We start from the raw sequence: 15,390 nt of genomic DNA, 5'->3' as shown, positions 1-15,390 counted from the left end.
AAATGAGATCATTCAAAGTAATTTGTACTCTGGATTTTTTTCTACCCTCCTTTCAATTTTTTATAGCAATGCACATAGACCTCTCTCAGTCATTTTGGTGGCTATGTAGTATTCTATACTATGGATACGCCATGATTTATTTAAATATCCTCCTCTTGGTAAATATTTAGTTGTTCTCAGTGTGTTATAACAAAAAGAGCTCCAGTAAACATTCTTGTACATATATTTGTAGACATGAATAAGTATTTATGTAGATGAAAAAAATATTGGTTTTAATTTCTTCCTTGTCATTAATGTAGAGACAGAGTATATGTAGGTATAGGTTTTTTATTCTTTTTTCACTTTATTTATGAATCCCTGAGGTTGGTGTCTTTGAAAATAGCCTTCCTTGGCAAGGTGTACATAGTACTAAGGTATAAATTCATTATTCTGACCATGAATTCCTTACTCTATTTACCTGACTATTGTTTATTAGGTGCCTATCATAGCCCAAGCTCACTGACAAGTGCTGGGGTGAAGATAGGAGTAAGATATAGCCTCTGCCAATAAGAAGTTGACAGTACAATGGAATAGCCTATTTCTAGGTATTTGAAAACTTGTAAATGAACAACGTAATTTTTAACATTTACGATTGAGGTATTTCATGTCATTTAGACAAATCCAGGCACATGACAGGTTATCCTTTTTAACACTATCAATGGCAACTTAATGAATCCTTAAGGATAATTCATTTGAGGTATTTCTTCTCTCCTTTTAATCTGCATTAGAATCAGAGTGATTTCGTAATAATGCTTCTCTTTTTTAATTTTATAGGTCATTATGGTACAGATGATCAATTGACTTTTTTAAAATTTTTTTATAAGCTATTGTAACATATTCTAAATGTCCACTCAATATCCATGGTAAATAAACTGTGAGGAGCAGGCACATGTGAGTGTAAGGTGCAATGTTTAGTGCTTTTGTGCTTGAGGCTAGAAATATTTCTAGCCAAAGAGACATACACAGAGGTATGCTGAACATCTAGTAAATCTTTTGTTTTTCCTAATAAAAGGACAGACTTGTTTATTGCATCTCTTATCTAGGCCCTCTCTTCCCACCTTGAATGTGGACATGATGTCTGGAGTCTCAGCAGCTCACTTTGTGATCAGTTGATGATAAAAGTTAACTTTTAGGAGTAAAGAATGGAAAGATAGAAAGTTTTTAGTTTCTTGATGAAATCACTGGGGACATGAACAAAAGTCAACATCTGAGTACCTTTAGATTTCTTACTATGTGAAAAAAAATTAAAACATGCACATTTAGTCCTCCAACAAGCTGTTTGCCATTTTCAGCTGAATTCATTGGGGCTCCATTGGTTTTGGGTAGTAGAGCTCTCTCACATTCATTGTGAATATAATAAGCTGGTCCATTTTTGAATGCTCTGTCATTGTTCTGCTTATATTACTTTTATAATCTTTCATAAGGTCATTTTTCATGCTGTAATTTCGAAAGTTCAAATTAAATATTTTCTTGCTTATATTAAAATTTTAGAACACTAGTTATGATTTTAATAATTTTTAATAATTTAATAATTTAAGAAGGAAACTTGCTTTTAATATTTTCCATTGAATCACACAGTTACTATTTGAAGTATGGTGCCAAAACTTACAAAGCTAATTACTTTTTCTCTATGGATCCTTGACACATTCAGCTGCATTACAAATATAACCATAAGACTGTGCTGGATATAATAACTTTTGCATTCTCAGTTCATTCTAACGCACTAGATAACGAAGTTACCGGTGTGTTCCTCCTCGACTTTTATAGACAACTTGTCTACAGAGGATTAGCTATCTCAAACTCTGCTTTGTAACAAATTTTATGAATTCCAAATTCTACCTCTCAAAACAGCCATGGCAGCAGGGCTGCTTCACCTGAAGACTCACAGCTAAACAGACTCCATGCGGCCCACTGTACAGAGCTACTTTCCAATACTTAAAAGAGAGTACACAAATCCTTGTAATAGCCTGATATGTCTCTGATAATTGGACCGTCACACAAAAAAAGCTTCTCTAGATCTAGAGTCAGCCATCAATCTTGTTTAAATACAACATTTTTACCTGGTCCAAAGGGCACCTTCAGATAGCCAAAGCAAAATGTAACATATGTACTTATCCATGTACTTTAAAACCTTATTGAACCTCAAAAACTCATAGAAAACATGCTATACATAAACATTTACAAAGAACATTCGGAATAATCACCATTGGGAAAACATCATAGTTGTTGGATTGTTTTATATTATTTAGTTGGTAATGATAAAACATAGTCCTCATTTGCTCATAAAGTATTTAGCTAGCCTCATTAACTATAGGTGGTTCACTGAAAGTGTTGCCGTTTTTTTTTTTTTATTAAATTCTGTAGTGCTTTTTTTTTAAGAAATAGGATAATAAAATAGCCTAATGAGTTATTGATTTGAATGTCAATTAATTTGTTAAACTAAGACTTTATTGTTATTGGCATGTTAGCCATAGTCTAACTTGATAGTTTTTACTATATATCTCTTCCCTTCGAAATATGAAGCTGATAAAAATAGCTTACCTGATTTCCTCCCATACCATGACAGTTGAAGATGCCCACTTTTTCATTTTCCTTGCGGCCCATGTTGTCTAAACATTGATTGGTTTCGACATTTCTTATCTAAAGGAAACACACAAAAACATAAGTTGGATAGTAATATAAATCAAAAAATCTTTGATATTATCAAATTGCATATTGATAACAAAATGATACATGTTTGTAAGGAAATTTCTCTAAGAAAAACACATTGTTTTAAATATTCATTTTTTCTTTTTCCATGCCCAGTCTTAGATCTGTATAAGTTTCTAGACTTCTATCGAAGTAAATTTGAACAGCACTAACATTGTCATTAGCATCTAATTAAAAAGCACTACTTGTTTACAGCATAATATCAGGGAAAAGGGCAACATCTACATATTACAAATTAGGAATTCTTCTTAAAATCCTTTTAAAATTAGGACAGTTTCTAAATTTCACTCATTCTTGAACTTCCCATGGTATTATATGCAAAACAAAACAAAGCAAAACAAAAAAACCCAGAAATAAATTGATTAAATATTCAAGTTTATGTTTTATAGATTGTTTCATTACTAGATGTTCCACTCTGTATATTAACAAAGATTAATTACATTCTTTATTTCTGTAACTAAAACATGTTCATGCATCTTTTTTCATTCCTAATGCCAAACTTGATGGAAAGCAGTTGAATCTAAAAAAGCCTAGTACAAGGCTAAGTGATGATTTCACATTAAAAATTCTTCAAGAGCAAGATTAAATTGCCAACTGCAAACATAAGATTCTTAGTTTACACTCAAACACTGCATTAGTTCTGTAATTAACATAAATTAATACATATTTAAGCCAAATGTAATTTCAAAAGCCATTCACTAATGTTAAAAACACTAAAATTACTAAATCACGTAAAGATAGATGAATGCAAAAAAAAAGGGAGAAAAACCTTTTTAATAGATGGAATGTTTTCAACTTCTTCCTTAGTCTCAACCCCAATTATGCATTTACTATACATGTCCACTCTTCCAAAAAGTTCTTATCTCTGACTCTTACTAGGACATGCATATTTTACTGTTCATTCATACATCACTTGGATATATCTATTTAGTTATCTATCCTTTAGGTACATGTTTATTCATATTGGCAAATGAATAAGGTTAAAAACTTCTACAGAATATGAATTAGGCTTATATAATTCATTTTTCTTTTCTTTTTTTTTTTTTTTCTTGGTATGGAGAAGAAACTCATGGCTAACTAATAGCTTCTGGAATTGGAGAAAATGTTGTGATTTGCATTAAGGCCCCAGTTGGCAACTGATAACAGTGGGGATTGGAATTCAGACTTCGTAAGGGTTGGAAGAGCCAAGCAAAGTGGTCGAACCCTGCTTCAGTGGGCTGAGATTTAGAACAGGATTATAGATGCTTTCATCTGAGCAGCAACCTATGAGAAATGACAGAACACCATGAATATTAGGGGGAAGAGATACAAGCTTCAAGAAACAGTATCTTGTCCAAGTCGCATATTGGTGGGTTTAGGGCTAAAACGTACTCTCTCTTTGATTTAGGTATACTTGAGTGATATAAAAATAATAATTAAAATGAGAGATTTCATGGCAAACTTTGGAGGTAAGGTTAGGACTGTAATCCATGGGAAAAGGGTTAAGTAATTTTTTTCAGTGTTTTGCATCTGGGCTGCCCAACAGACTCACTTGGAAAGCTTATAGAATATTCTGATTTGCCTCACTCTCATAGATTCTGATCCAGATGGTCCAGAGAAGGACTAGGATATAGTTTAAAGCTTCCCAGATGATTCGAATGTATAATTAGTGTCGAAACCCCTATATCAAGAGAACACAATGGAATGCTTGTGAGCTGAAAACCTATGTGTTTTGTGAGTCATTTTGAAAACTCTAAGTACTGATGGAAAACAAAGAAGATTTTTGTGGCAATGCTGATTCCTTTATTACTCAGCGGGGATGTTTAAGGGCAAATGTTTCCAGCTGTACCTGACAGAAAATGTTTACACAGGAGACCATTTCTAATTTTACAAGTCTAAATTTCTAGTTCCTGTACTTTTTTGAAGAACTGAAAAAAATTGTTTTCTATATTTTGAGATCTTCTGGCTCTGTTCTTCTCGTCTACTTTTATCTGGACCTTCAATTTCCTTTGTCTCCATCGTCCCTGCCTCCTCAGTTTGGGTTTCATTCCTTGAAGTTTCTCCTGAGAAGAAGCTTCAGCTAGTGAGTTTTAAGAATTCATAGGTCATAGAGTGTTCAGACCCTAAAGACATTAGAAAGGAAACTTTTCACTGAACTCCAAATTGGAATGTATGAAACACCTCTCCCAGTTTTAACTACTATTATCATATATTCATGAAATTCACAGCTCATATTTTAGGATTTGTTAGAATACCTTGCCACCTAATTTTGTTGACATTGTCCATCAATTTCTTTTAATTAAAAATATTATTTTTAAAAATTTTTATATTACTATCCTGGATATCCTGAATAGCTCTTTCTGTTTTCGTGGGAGAATTCAAAGACATTCAAATGCTATGTCATTGCTGCCACTATTTTTTTCAGAATTCCAGAATACTCTTATTTTGGGGACTGCATGAAAAGAAGCCTGTTATATATTTAACATGTTCTAACTTTTCTATAAAGTAGTTTGGTAGTTTCTGAACATGTAATATCCCTTGTCTCTTAGGATATAGAAAAAGTATACAATATAGGAACTCAAGTCAAATCTGGTGAGGCTGGCTGATCTGGGAGAATAGGAATAGACAGAAGTCAGTGGTTTAGGACAGCTGTCAGAATGAGACGGGGAGACAACCACCACCACCACCACAATAATAAATAGCAATTATTGTAACAGCTAAATTGCATGAGTGCATAAGTATATAAATAGCATTTATGTGTAATAGCTAAATTAATATTTATAACCAACCTACTACCCCTATTTTATAAATGAAAATATTAAGATACAGTGAAATTAAATAACTTGTCCAAATAAGGAATTGAAAGTTATAATTGAAGTTATTATAATGAGTTTGGAAATAGCCCAGTCCTGAATCCAGGCAGGCAGAAGTTTTCATCAGAAAAGAAGCCTGGAAGGAACAAGGGAGGATCGAGTTCTAGGTAACAGTAACAGCAGGTCATCCAGACAATGGTGAAGGCACATGGAACAAGCCATATGAAAGCAGGCTAGGATCAGACCTAAGACCAAGCTAAGAAGATTAGAAGTAAAGTTTTCTTCAAGCTGAATGCCACACTGTTCGGCTGAAGTTATGTAAATAATTTCTGGCTTTGGCCAGGATGACATTAGATACAAACAGGAAGGGGCACAGAGTATCAGGGAACAGGGGTATTGATAGTCATCATTAAAAAAAATAGGGGGGACACATCATTTGGATAGAGATGATGTCTGAAAGGTTTATATCACCAGGCCTATGATATCCGAATTTAAAAAAATTCATGCACACCTAGAAAGTAGGTTGGTATACATCAGATTGCTCACAAATCAGTGAGCCCAGCAAAATGGGAATTATTATTACTTATTATTACAGAACGATGAAAATCTGCTACATATTCTTCAAAATGTAAAAATGGTCATTAGTGTGTAGTGACAATCTTCAACAAGCAATCAATGCATATTACAAGATATTGACACACAGGAAAGTTCAAACTATGCATCTCATCTTTTGAAATACAAGACGATCAGATTTAAGATTATATTGTGTGATTTTCTAATCAGAACTTTTCTAAGAACACTTGGGACATCAAACAAACATATATTGCCAAAAATTATTGTTTAAGCAAAGTGAAATTTCAGGAAAGACCTTGGTCTTCTCAGTGGTACCATATTACCTAACAATACAATTGCTTGTTCATGGCATTAAGAAAAATCTAGGCAACCAACCACTGAAGAAATTTATCCATTAGAAGGTCCGTATAGAGTCTGTTCTATGACTTGAATCAACATAAATATAGTACACACTGGTAATTCTGAGATCTAGAATATTCCTTTAATTCACCCTTTATGTCGTGTTATAGTTTTGAATATGTGGTGTACAGCCAACATAGTTTTAACTTTAATTATTGTCCACCTTGAGATTTCTATGTTAACACATAATATTTTATTGTTTGAAAACATTTTTTTAATGGCATAAACTTGAGAGTATTTTTCCCTCTTGTGTTTTAATGTTTGAAATCAGTAAGCCCTTTTCTAAATGTTTCTGCTCATCAGCAGCATGTTTGGTAATATTCTTAAAGCTTAAAGTTTTGTTCATTAGCTTGGGCTCCCTCTGCTGGATTGTTATAGCAAACAACAATGGGAACTCCACTTCTTAAAAGAGGCATATACTCCCTCTCATCACACACACCTTTACATTTGAAAACTAATATGTAAGATCCATTCTAAAAATAAGTGTTTAAATTTAAACTTAAACTAGCTTTTTTTTGCTTTAATTACAACAATACTTGCTTATCCTTCAATTGCACATTATATGACTCATTATTATTTTACATATGTCAATCACATTTGGTTTCTCTTAACTTTGTAAAGAAAGAGACACATTCACAGTAAATTCTAGAGTTAAATGTTAATATTTCTATATTATAATTGTCATAGTGAATATACATTTTAGCATATTTTCTCTTTACCAAATTGCAAATAAATCAGAGGGATGAGTACAAAATCTATATGCTTAAATCCAAGCTGAGTTTGGTTTAAAATGCCCTGATTAATGACTATGAAATTAAAAATTCTGAGTATGTGATATCTTAATCTCTTTCACAAAGAAGGAAAATAACATTAAAAAAATGAACGATTCTATTTATTTTGGTGGATAACAAAAACAAACGACAATGAGAATTAGTTCTAATCTGATTATCAGCAAAATGAAGTAAAAATATTTTTCAGGTACTAAACTCACTCATTTTGTTCACAGGTGGGTCAACCAGCCCACGTTCTTTAAGGTTAACATCTGATGAAGAGTACGTATTCTACCTGTACATATGTGTATTCAGCTACCCTGAGATTAAAGTTAACTACTGGGTACAAAAAGTTTTAGAAATATAATCACAGGCAGAGAGAATTGTCCCCATTTGTGTAAGTCATCTAAAAGGAGGCTTTCTTACTGGTTATCCTATTAAGGGATCAAGACTGTGAATCTATAAATAGATCGATCTCCTGATTACCAGCTGAGAGGGTAAAACTCTAAGCATTTTAGCTTCTGCATTTGGCAGTAACTGATTATACACTTAATCCCTACAGCCTAGCAGCTTCCTAGATGTCTATTTTTAGTGACTTAAATTTGCTCTTTAACAATATTTAAGGATACAGTGCCAATATGTGCTGACATCTTAATTATTATGGTTAAAAGATACAAGAGGAAAAAGAAGTGTCGAGGTCAAGTATGTACTACAAAATGCATAGACTAATGTCTAAATATTTTCAAAGCAACACACAACTGCAAATTTTAAGCCCCAAGAGTTAAGTCACTTGACTCCAGAAATCCTCTTCCTCCTCTTACCCTCTGATATACCTTTGCTCTACATAGCTCATAATACATTTTTTTCCCCAAAAATGCTGACTTGTCATAGGCCAAAAATTTGGGGTGAGGGATTATTGCTTTAGAATGCCATTTTTCAAACTGAACCTTGAATTAGCCTTTATATTACAAGATCAGAACCTGGCATGCTAAAGCTATGTAAACTGAAGGCCTAGTTAAGAGAAAATTTAATGCTGCTAAGAGCTTGACTTCCTTATTCCATTATGATCTACTTACTGAGTCTAAAAGGCACATGCTTCATTAAGCTACTTAAAGGTTTTAGTTCAAAGCAATTCCACAGCTTTTAATTTCCCATTGGAAATTGCATGAATTTCATGGGCTGGGTAAAGTAATATTTCAATTATCTGAGCAAAATTAGAAAACAGGAAATTAAGATATAACCATCTGACATCAATAACTCTACTGATGACTATTTTGGTGACAAAATATGATAAAGAGAAACTTAATATCATATTTGCCTCCATCTTCCAATATAGCTAGGAAAGTTAAAAAGAGAAATTGACAGGGAATTGTTAATATTTACCAATGTACTACAGTATTAACTATAAGGGTTTGAAAAACTTTAAAGTTTGTAAATTGTTAAATCTTAACAATTTTATTTGAAATTAAGTGTGGAGAATATATGAATACACTACAAAGAAATAATTTTGTTGTCTTGATAAGTAGCTTGGACAACTGATACCACTGTGATATTTGATAAGTAGTATCTTTGTATATAAGGCAAATTAGCTTTTTCCCTTCTTTTCATAATGGTTAATGACAAGCAGAAAGAAAAAGCTTTAAGTAAATGACTGTTGTCCATTAAGAGTTTATCCTAAACTCATTATCAACATGTCTATCTTAAATTATGTATACATGACTATGCAAAATTGAATTGGGAAGTAGTGCTTGGTGAATTTGTCCTTTTGTTTCCATAGAAACAGTTGCTGGATTGCTTCTCTTTAAGTCTGTCTTTAAAGTGGAAAACTACAGTACATTAATATTGTAGAAAGTTAAAAACTTAATATATCTCAGATTTTTTATTTTGCTTAGTTTTCAAAATGGGAGTTCATAGCATGTCTATATAGCTCATATAGGGCACCTTTTATTTCTACTAAATTTCTTGATTCTTTCTTGCTATCTCCCTACCCACCTTTTCAGTAGAATGACTAAAGAATGAAGGTCTTTCCTTATTTGACTTTGCACTCTTAGCATACAAAACAGGTTCCAGCTCAAGCTCTTGTTTAATATAAACATTTTGAATGAATAAAATATAATAATATAATCTATTTTCTTCTCCTAGTTGTAAGAAAAAGTGAACTTTACTGTTAGACTAAATTCATGTATTTTAATCTTGACTTCAATAGTTAGCTAGGTCTATGACCCATAGATCAATGACATAAACTTTCTGTATGTCAGTTTCCATATTAAATGGGAGGTAATAACGAAACCCAAAGTCAATGAGTTGTGACTTTTAAATGATACAGTGTTATAAAGTATCTAGAATAATGTTTGACATAGTAAGAAATCAATAAATAGTAGCTATAATAATTACAATAACTACACTTATTTCCAGGCATAGTACTCGATGCTCTGTATCACCAATCATTGCTAGAGCCCTGTTATGATTATCTGCATGCTTCTGACAGGTACCTGAGAGGATACCTAGTGCCACTCAAGTTGTAAACTGTGAATGACATCAGAATTTAAACCCTCCTCTGCTTGACTCCAAGGTCTGGGGTTTTATCGATACAATATACTGCCTTTTCTGGATACGTTTCAAAAACTCGGAAAGGCACAATCTCTCTCTTTAAACGCTTTTCAAACTCTTTCTATAAATTAAAATATGATCACCTGATCCATTACGGAAGATAGCTAATTCAAAATCAGTAGGTAGCACAAAGAAATTTGCCCACAGTATACTCTATTTCTAGTTTTTCAGGAAATCAATTAATTAAGTTTCCTTGATGTAGAACCAGAAAGTATAAAATTAGATTTTTAACATGGAAGTAAACATCTAGGTTCCATTTCAGAGCTCTGAGTTTTTCTCAGGACTCACTTGGGTGGCCTCAGATAATTTCCAATAAGTCTTCTTTACTCATATCTGTCTTGTTACAGGCCCCGGTCATATTTCCTTTTAGAAAAAGCAATCAGCGTTTACTCATTAGCTGGGTCCATTGACTACAATGGAAGAAATTCTCTACTACAAAAAAAAAAAAAAAAAAAAATTTCTCTTTTACTAAAGATATAGTCAGATTCACAATTGCTCAAACTTTTCAGTAAAGAAATAAGAGTACTGGATTTTTTATTGAGGATCTTCAGTAGGACTAGGTCATAATAATGAGCATACAAAAAGTGCTTGCAGTTAAAAAGCACCCTCATATACTTTGTTTGAATATAAATCTCTATTACATTGGTGTTAGCGTGGTATATTACATATTGAAGACAATGCCAACAACAATCCCTTCCCCCACTCCTACCATAAAAACAAAATAAATAAATAAAACCCTGAAGCTTAGAACTAGGAAATGACTAAAGTCAGACCCAGAACGTGGTAAATTCAGTAATTATTGCACATGAAACTTTGCACTATGCTATTCAGATTAAGGTTAAATATATGTACACTGAAAAATTCTATAGCGAGATATTTACATGGCTAACAAAAAGTGAAGATTTGACCAATAACGCATGGATATGGCACAGAAAAACAGGCTTTCAAAACAATTCAGCTAGGGCTCCATTAAGTTTGAACCTTATTTTCTAGTTAATTATAAGTAAATTATATTTATGGATTAAAATTACAGAGTGAAGAAAGTACAGATTTTTTTTTTTTTTGGCAAATAAACCCAAAAAAGGATTAACTCGAACTCTATAAATTTTCAGATATTCTATTACGATCTACAAAAATAGCAATTTCAACCAAAGAACAAAATTAATAATTATTTTCCAAATGCATTATATTATTCCTGTTGAAATGCTTTAATTAAAACCAATATTAAATTAGTTTTGATTCCCAAACCTAATTTCAATTAAGGTGGAAATTACCAACAAGGAACATTCAATTAATAAAGGAATAAGTCTTATTCTGAAGAATTAAATATATATTATGAATATATATTTGTATAGTTATGATGAAGCCAACTGTGTATTTCTAAAGATAACGTATATTTTGGAAAAGAATGGTTCTCAGTGGGTACGCAAAGTCAATGTGATTTTAATAACACTAAGGTATTACCTGCAATTTTCACTCTCACTTCTCATGAATATACAGGGAGTCTTACAGAGACTACATGGTTTGTGGTATATCACAGTAGGTTGAATACCGAAACAGAAATTAAGAATCCAGCTATCTTCTAATAGGCCAGACATTAAGCAATTTACAAAACTATAAATGATGTTAATCTTCTTATCATTTGATTTTGCTTTGGAAAATATGCCTATTTTTCAAAAATCTTAATTATATTAACATGTAATAAATTATTACTTTTTTTAGTCAATTAATAGATAGTTTTTAAGGTTCTCAGTTTTAGTTTCAATACCATAAATATTAATAGTTATACCTCACATAAGCAAAAGCTCTTTGGGGTTCACAATAAATTTTAAGAGTGTAAGGTCCACAGGACCAAAAAGTTTCAGAGCTGCTTGTAAAGAAACAAAAAAATAATAATATTTATTCAGTCTTAAACGATCTTTTTACTTTTACAAATCCCAAAGACAAAGATCTTTATGGTCCTTATAATATATGAGAAATCATTAAAAATAGATTTAAATACCTTTGAAACATTTTATTCATAACATAAAAAATATTGAGCTCCTTAGAGATTGCTCCATTTGCAAAATAAATTTATAACTTAACCAAAATAAATAATTCATACCTCACCAAGTGAGTAATAACGTCTTGGAATCTGGGAGTCCGGATAGATGTTTTCAAGGTACCAAGAAAAGGGCTTACACTTCAGATTTTCTCTTAGTGTCTTTCTGACTGACACATCTCCATAATCCACTTTGACAACACCTGGAATTTTTCAGAGAAACACATCAATTTGTGCTATTTTTGTTTTAGCACTGCTTCACTCTGTTTAATTTGCTATCAGTTTTTTCTCTATAATTATAATTCCATCAAATTCAATTGCATATGCAGCTGTTACTACACTGATTTTCTTACTAACATCCAATTAGTACATTTAATAAATATATGAAAAAAAACACAGTTTTCCATTGGATATGACTTTTCAAATGCAAATATTTATCACCAAGTACTCGTACTTCTTAGATTGAATAATTAATCAACTAAGTGTAAACTGGTATTAATTTAGCATTTCATAATCAAAATTTAACTGAGCTGTTTAATATTGTGGTTGTTTCTCTTTAATAAAAACTTCAATAGTTCCAATGTTTCTGTTAATGCTCATATTTTTTTCTACAGTGTCATTTATTCACCACTTATAGATTTTATGAGAAATTCACTATATAATTATGATCCTCCCAATATACAGCACTTATACATTCTAATTTTCCCTTCTTCTTTAACTTTTATTCTACCTAGGCTTATCATAGACTGATTTCTTTTTCTTTATTGATTTTTTTCTGTTTTATTTTATAAGTTAATATAAGCCACCTGAAATCCTTGGATAAGTTAGTAAATAAGCATAAAGAAACTAACATAAACAAATGAAATATACTCACAGGTGTATATTAAAATTGCTTAGCTTTACTTCATATTATAGAATATATGAAATTAAAAAGAATGTTTTCATTGAGGATCATAAGAGAATGCTTTCTAGTTGAGAAATAAAAACAATAATGTTGCCTACTAATTTTTATGTAAAAAGATATGGTGACATGATTTGTATATTATTATCAATATTAAAAATGACACTTGACTGAAATGACTAAATAACTGTGATAAGATTGCAATTATTTCTCAGATTATTTTGAAAAGATCTCTGTTTAACATGGCCCAGTATTTAGTACATTCTATCCCAACCACACAGCAAAGCCAATCAATCATTCCATAAAATAAACAATTGTTTAGACAACCTAAATGTCTGCAACTAATGCCATTATTTGGGTCACTATATTAAAAAGCAGCAACCCTCTTGAAGCCCATCACTTGCTAGCTCCACCCTCTACTCGTTGTCTCTTTAGGATTTTTGTTTTACAAAATTAATGTCTTAGAATTCTTAGAAAGTATTTTGATGATGCTTAAATAGCCAAAACACTTCTTTCTAAGAAAATATTGATTTTTCTAGCTGGCATTTGGATAAAAAAAACAACAAGGTCTCTGGCTATTTAAAATAGATAAATATTTGCTTTCAAAATATTTTTATCCAGAACTTCTGATCTGGAGTTTAACCTTCAAAAAAAGGTTTGAAAACATTTACAAAATAGATCACTAAAATAAATTCTCTTAGTGTTAAGTGCTATGGCAGCTGAAATCATCTAATTGATGATCTTTAATAATGTAAGATATGCCTCCTTAGTCTCTATACTGGAGGAAAAGAGAACTGGAGGGTCTCAGAGTTGCTTTCCTATCTTTAAGACCAGAACTGACAGATGTCCCTTTCACCCACTGTTCATTGGCCAGGACCAGTCAGATGTTCCTGCCTAAGTGCAGGAGCCTGGGGAATGTAGAGGAGTATAGGGAATGTTTGGTGAGCACTGTGTCTCTTATCACAATATTTCACTTCTATGTACAAGGACTGAGGGGTACTTGTACCCCAGTGAGTGTAACTACAAAATGTTCAAGACTTTGTTGGCCCGTATTAATGAATGACTGTGAAGTAGAGGCTGAATTCGATTATTCAGATCTGTAACTTAAAATATCATCTGCCCTGTTTTCCAAACTCTTATCTTCAAGCCTTTCTAAAGTAGTTTATTCAATTGTTTATCCAAAAATTTTACTGGGATTACTAAGAGGCATCTCTTTATTTTCCAACCTGCTCCATCTCCAAGGTTCTCCGTTTCAGTAACTAGCACAAACATCCTCCCATTTACTCAGGGCAAAAACAAAGAAGTAATTCTCTTTGTCTCACACACACATATTCAATTTATTAGCACTTTCTGTTGGCTCTTCATTCACAATATACTCCCAGCCCCTTCACCGACCCCTCTACTATCCTAGTCCCGCCCTCTCTCACCTCTTGCCTAGACTAGCATTACAATATCCCTCTTACTAGTCCCACTGACATCTTACATTCCTCCACCTATCCTTTATTTAATACTGCCTGCTCCCTAGACAATATAGTTTAAATATAAATAAAATAATGTCACTCCCCTGCTCCAGAGCTTCTAATAATTTTCCATGGTGCTAGAGATAATTGACAATATCCTAACCATTGCTTACCACCCTTCATGAACTGACTCTTGGCTATCTCTTTGAATTAGTCATCTATATTCACTTCATTCACTTCATTCTTTTTGCTGTGTAATTTTTTTCTTTGTTTTTCTTCTAACGTGCCAAGGTCATTCACAATTCATGGTTTTGTACTCATCCTCTTTCCTGTCTAGAATTGTATTACACAGAAACTTACATGGGCTGTCCTTCATTTGGTACAAGTCTCTGCTCAAACTTCACTTCCTCAGGTTTACTCTGACCTTCTTATCCTAATCGATCCCTCTATCCCATCATCATGAGTCAGGCTCTATCCCTCTATCTTGCTTGGTTGTTCCCTGGGGCACTTATTACTACTTGATATTATATTATAGATTAATCTGCTCATTGCCTCCCATCAAAATTTTGGATAAATTATTTAATCTCTTGAAGCCTCAGGTCTCCTATCTTATGAAATGTTGTGAACGTTAAGCAACATCTGAAAAAGGCATAGTGCAATGCCTGATATATAATTGATGAATATATATTGCATATTGTTAATAGATATTTATTGTCTTTATATTCCCAATGCCCATTCTGCATATCGGTTTTATTTGGGCAACCATCCCTTCCCCACTTGCAGTTTGTGTGGTTTGGTGACTCCATTCCCCTATCCCCTACATTCCCAACTCAAAAAGGGGCACAGACTAAAGGCATATCACCAGGGAATCTTGTTAAAATGCAGATTATGATTTAATTGGTCTGGAGTGAGGCCTGAGAGTCTGTACATCTATCAAGCTCCCAGGAGATACTGCTGTTGCTCAGGCCAAATTCTGAGTAACACTCAGACAATCAAAGAATTCCATTTCTCAACTTTACACCCAACCCATAAAAATGATGGGCTCAGGAATGGGAATGTGAACCAGCCAGCCTGATTGAAGAATACTGAGAATTAG

The 15,390-nt window shown here is 32.6% G+C and overlaps 1 protein-coding gene across 4 annotated transcripts in view; it reads right to left on the bottom strand.

Moving 5' to 3' along the window:
- The window catches only part of GALNT13 (polypeptide N-acetylgalactosaminyltransferase 13), a 431,664-nt gene that overhangs the window by 37,059 nt on the left and 379,215 nt on the right, over positions 1–15,390 (bottom strand). For 2 of the 4 annotated variants that reach the window (XM_006921079.1, XM_006921078.1), the window contains 2 exons: positions 11,997–12,136; positions 2,581–2,679 (listed from right to left, as the gene is read on the bottom strand). In XM_006921079.1, coding sequence (XP_006921141.1) covers positions 2,581–2,679; positions 11,997–12,136 — 239 coding nt within the window. The remainder of the gene's footprint in view (positions 1–2,580; positions 2,680–11,996; positions 12,137–15,390) is intronic. The other 2 variants (XM_025039467.1, XM_025039468.1) reach the window with 2 other exon arrangements.

Source organism: Pteropus alecto, unplaced genomic scaffold (assembly GCF_000325575.1).
Source record: "Pteropus alecto unplaced genomic scaffold, ASM32557v1 scaffold3, whole genome shotgun sequence".
NCBI classification, from domain to species: domain Eukaryota; kingdom Metazoa; phylum Chordata; class Mammalia; order Chiroptera; family Pteropodidae; genus Pteropus; species Pteropus alecto.
This window is presented reverse-complemented; position numbering and strand designations above follow the sequence as displayed.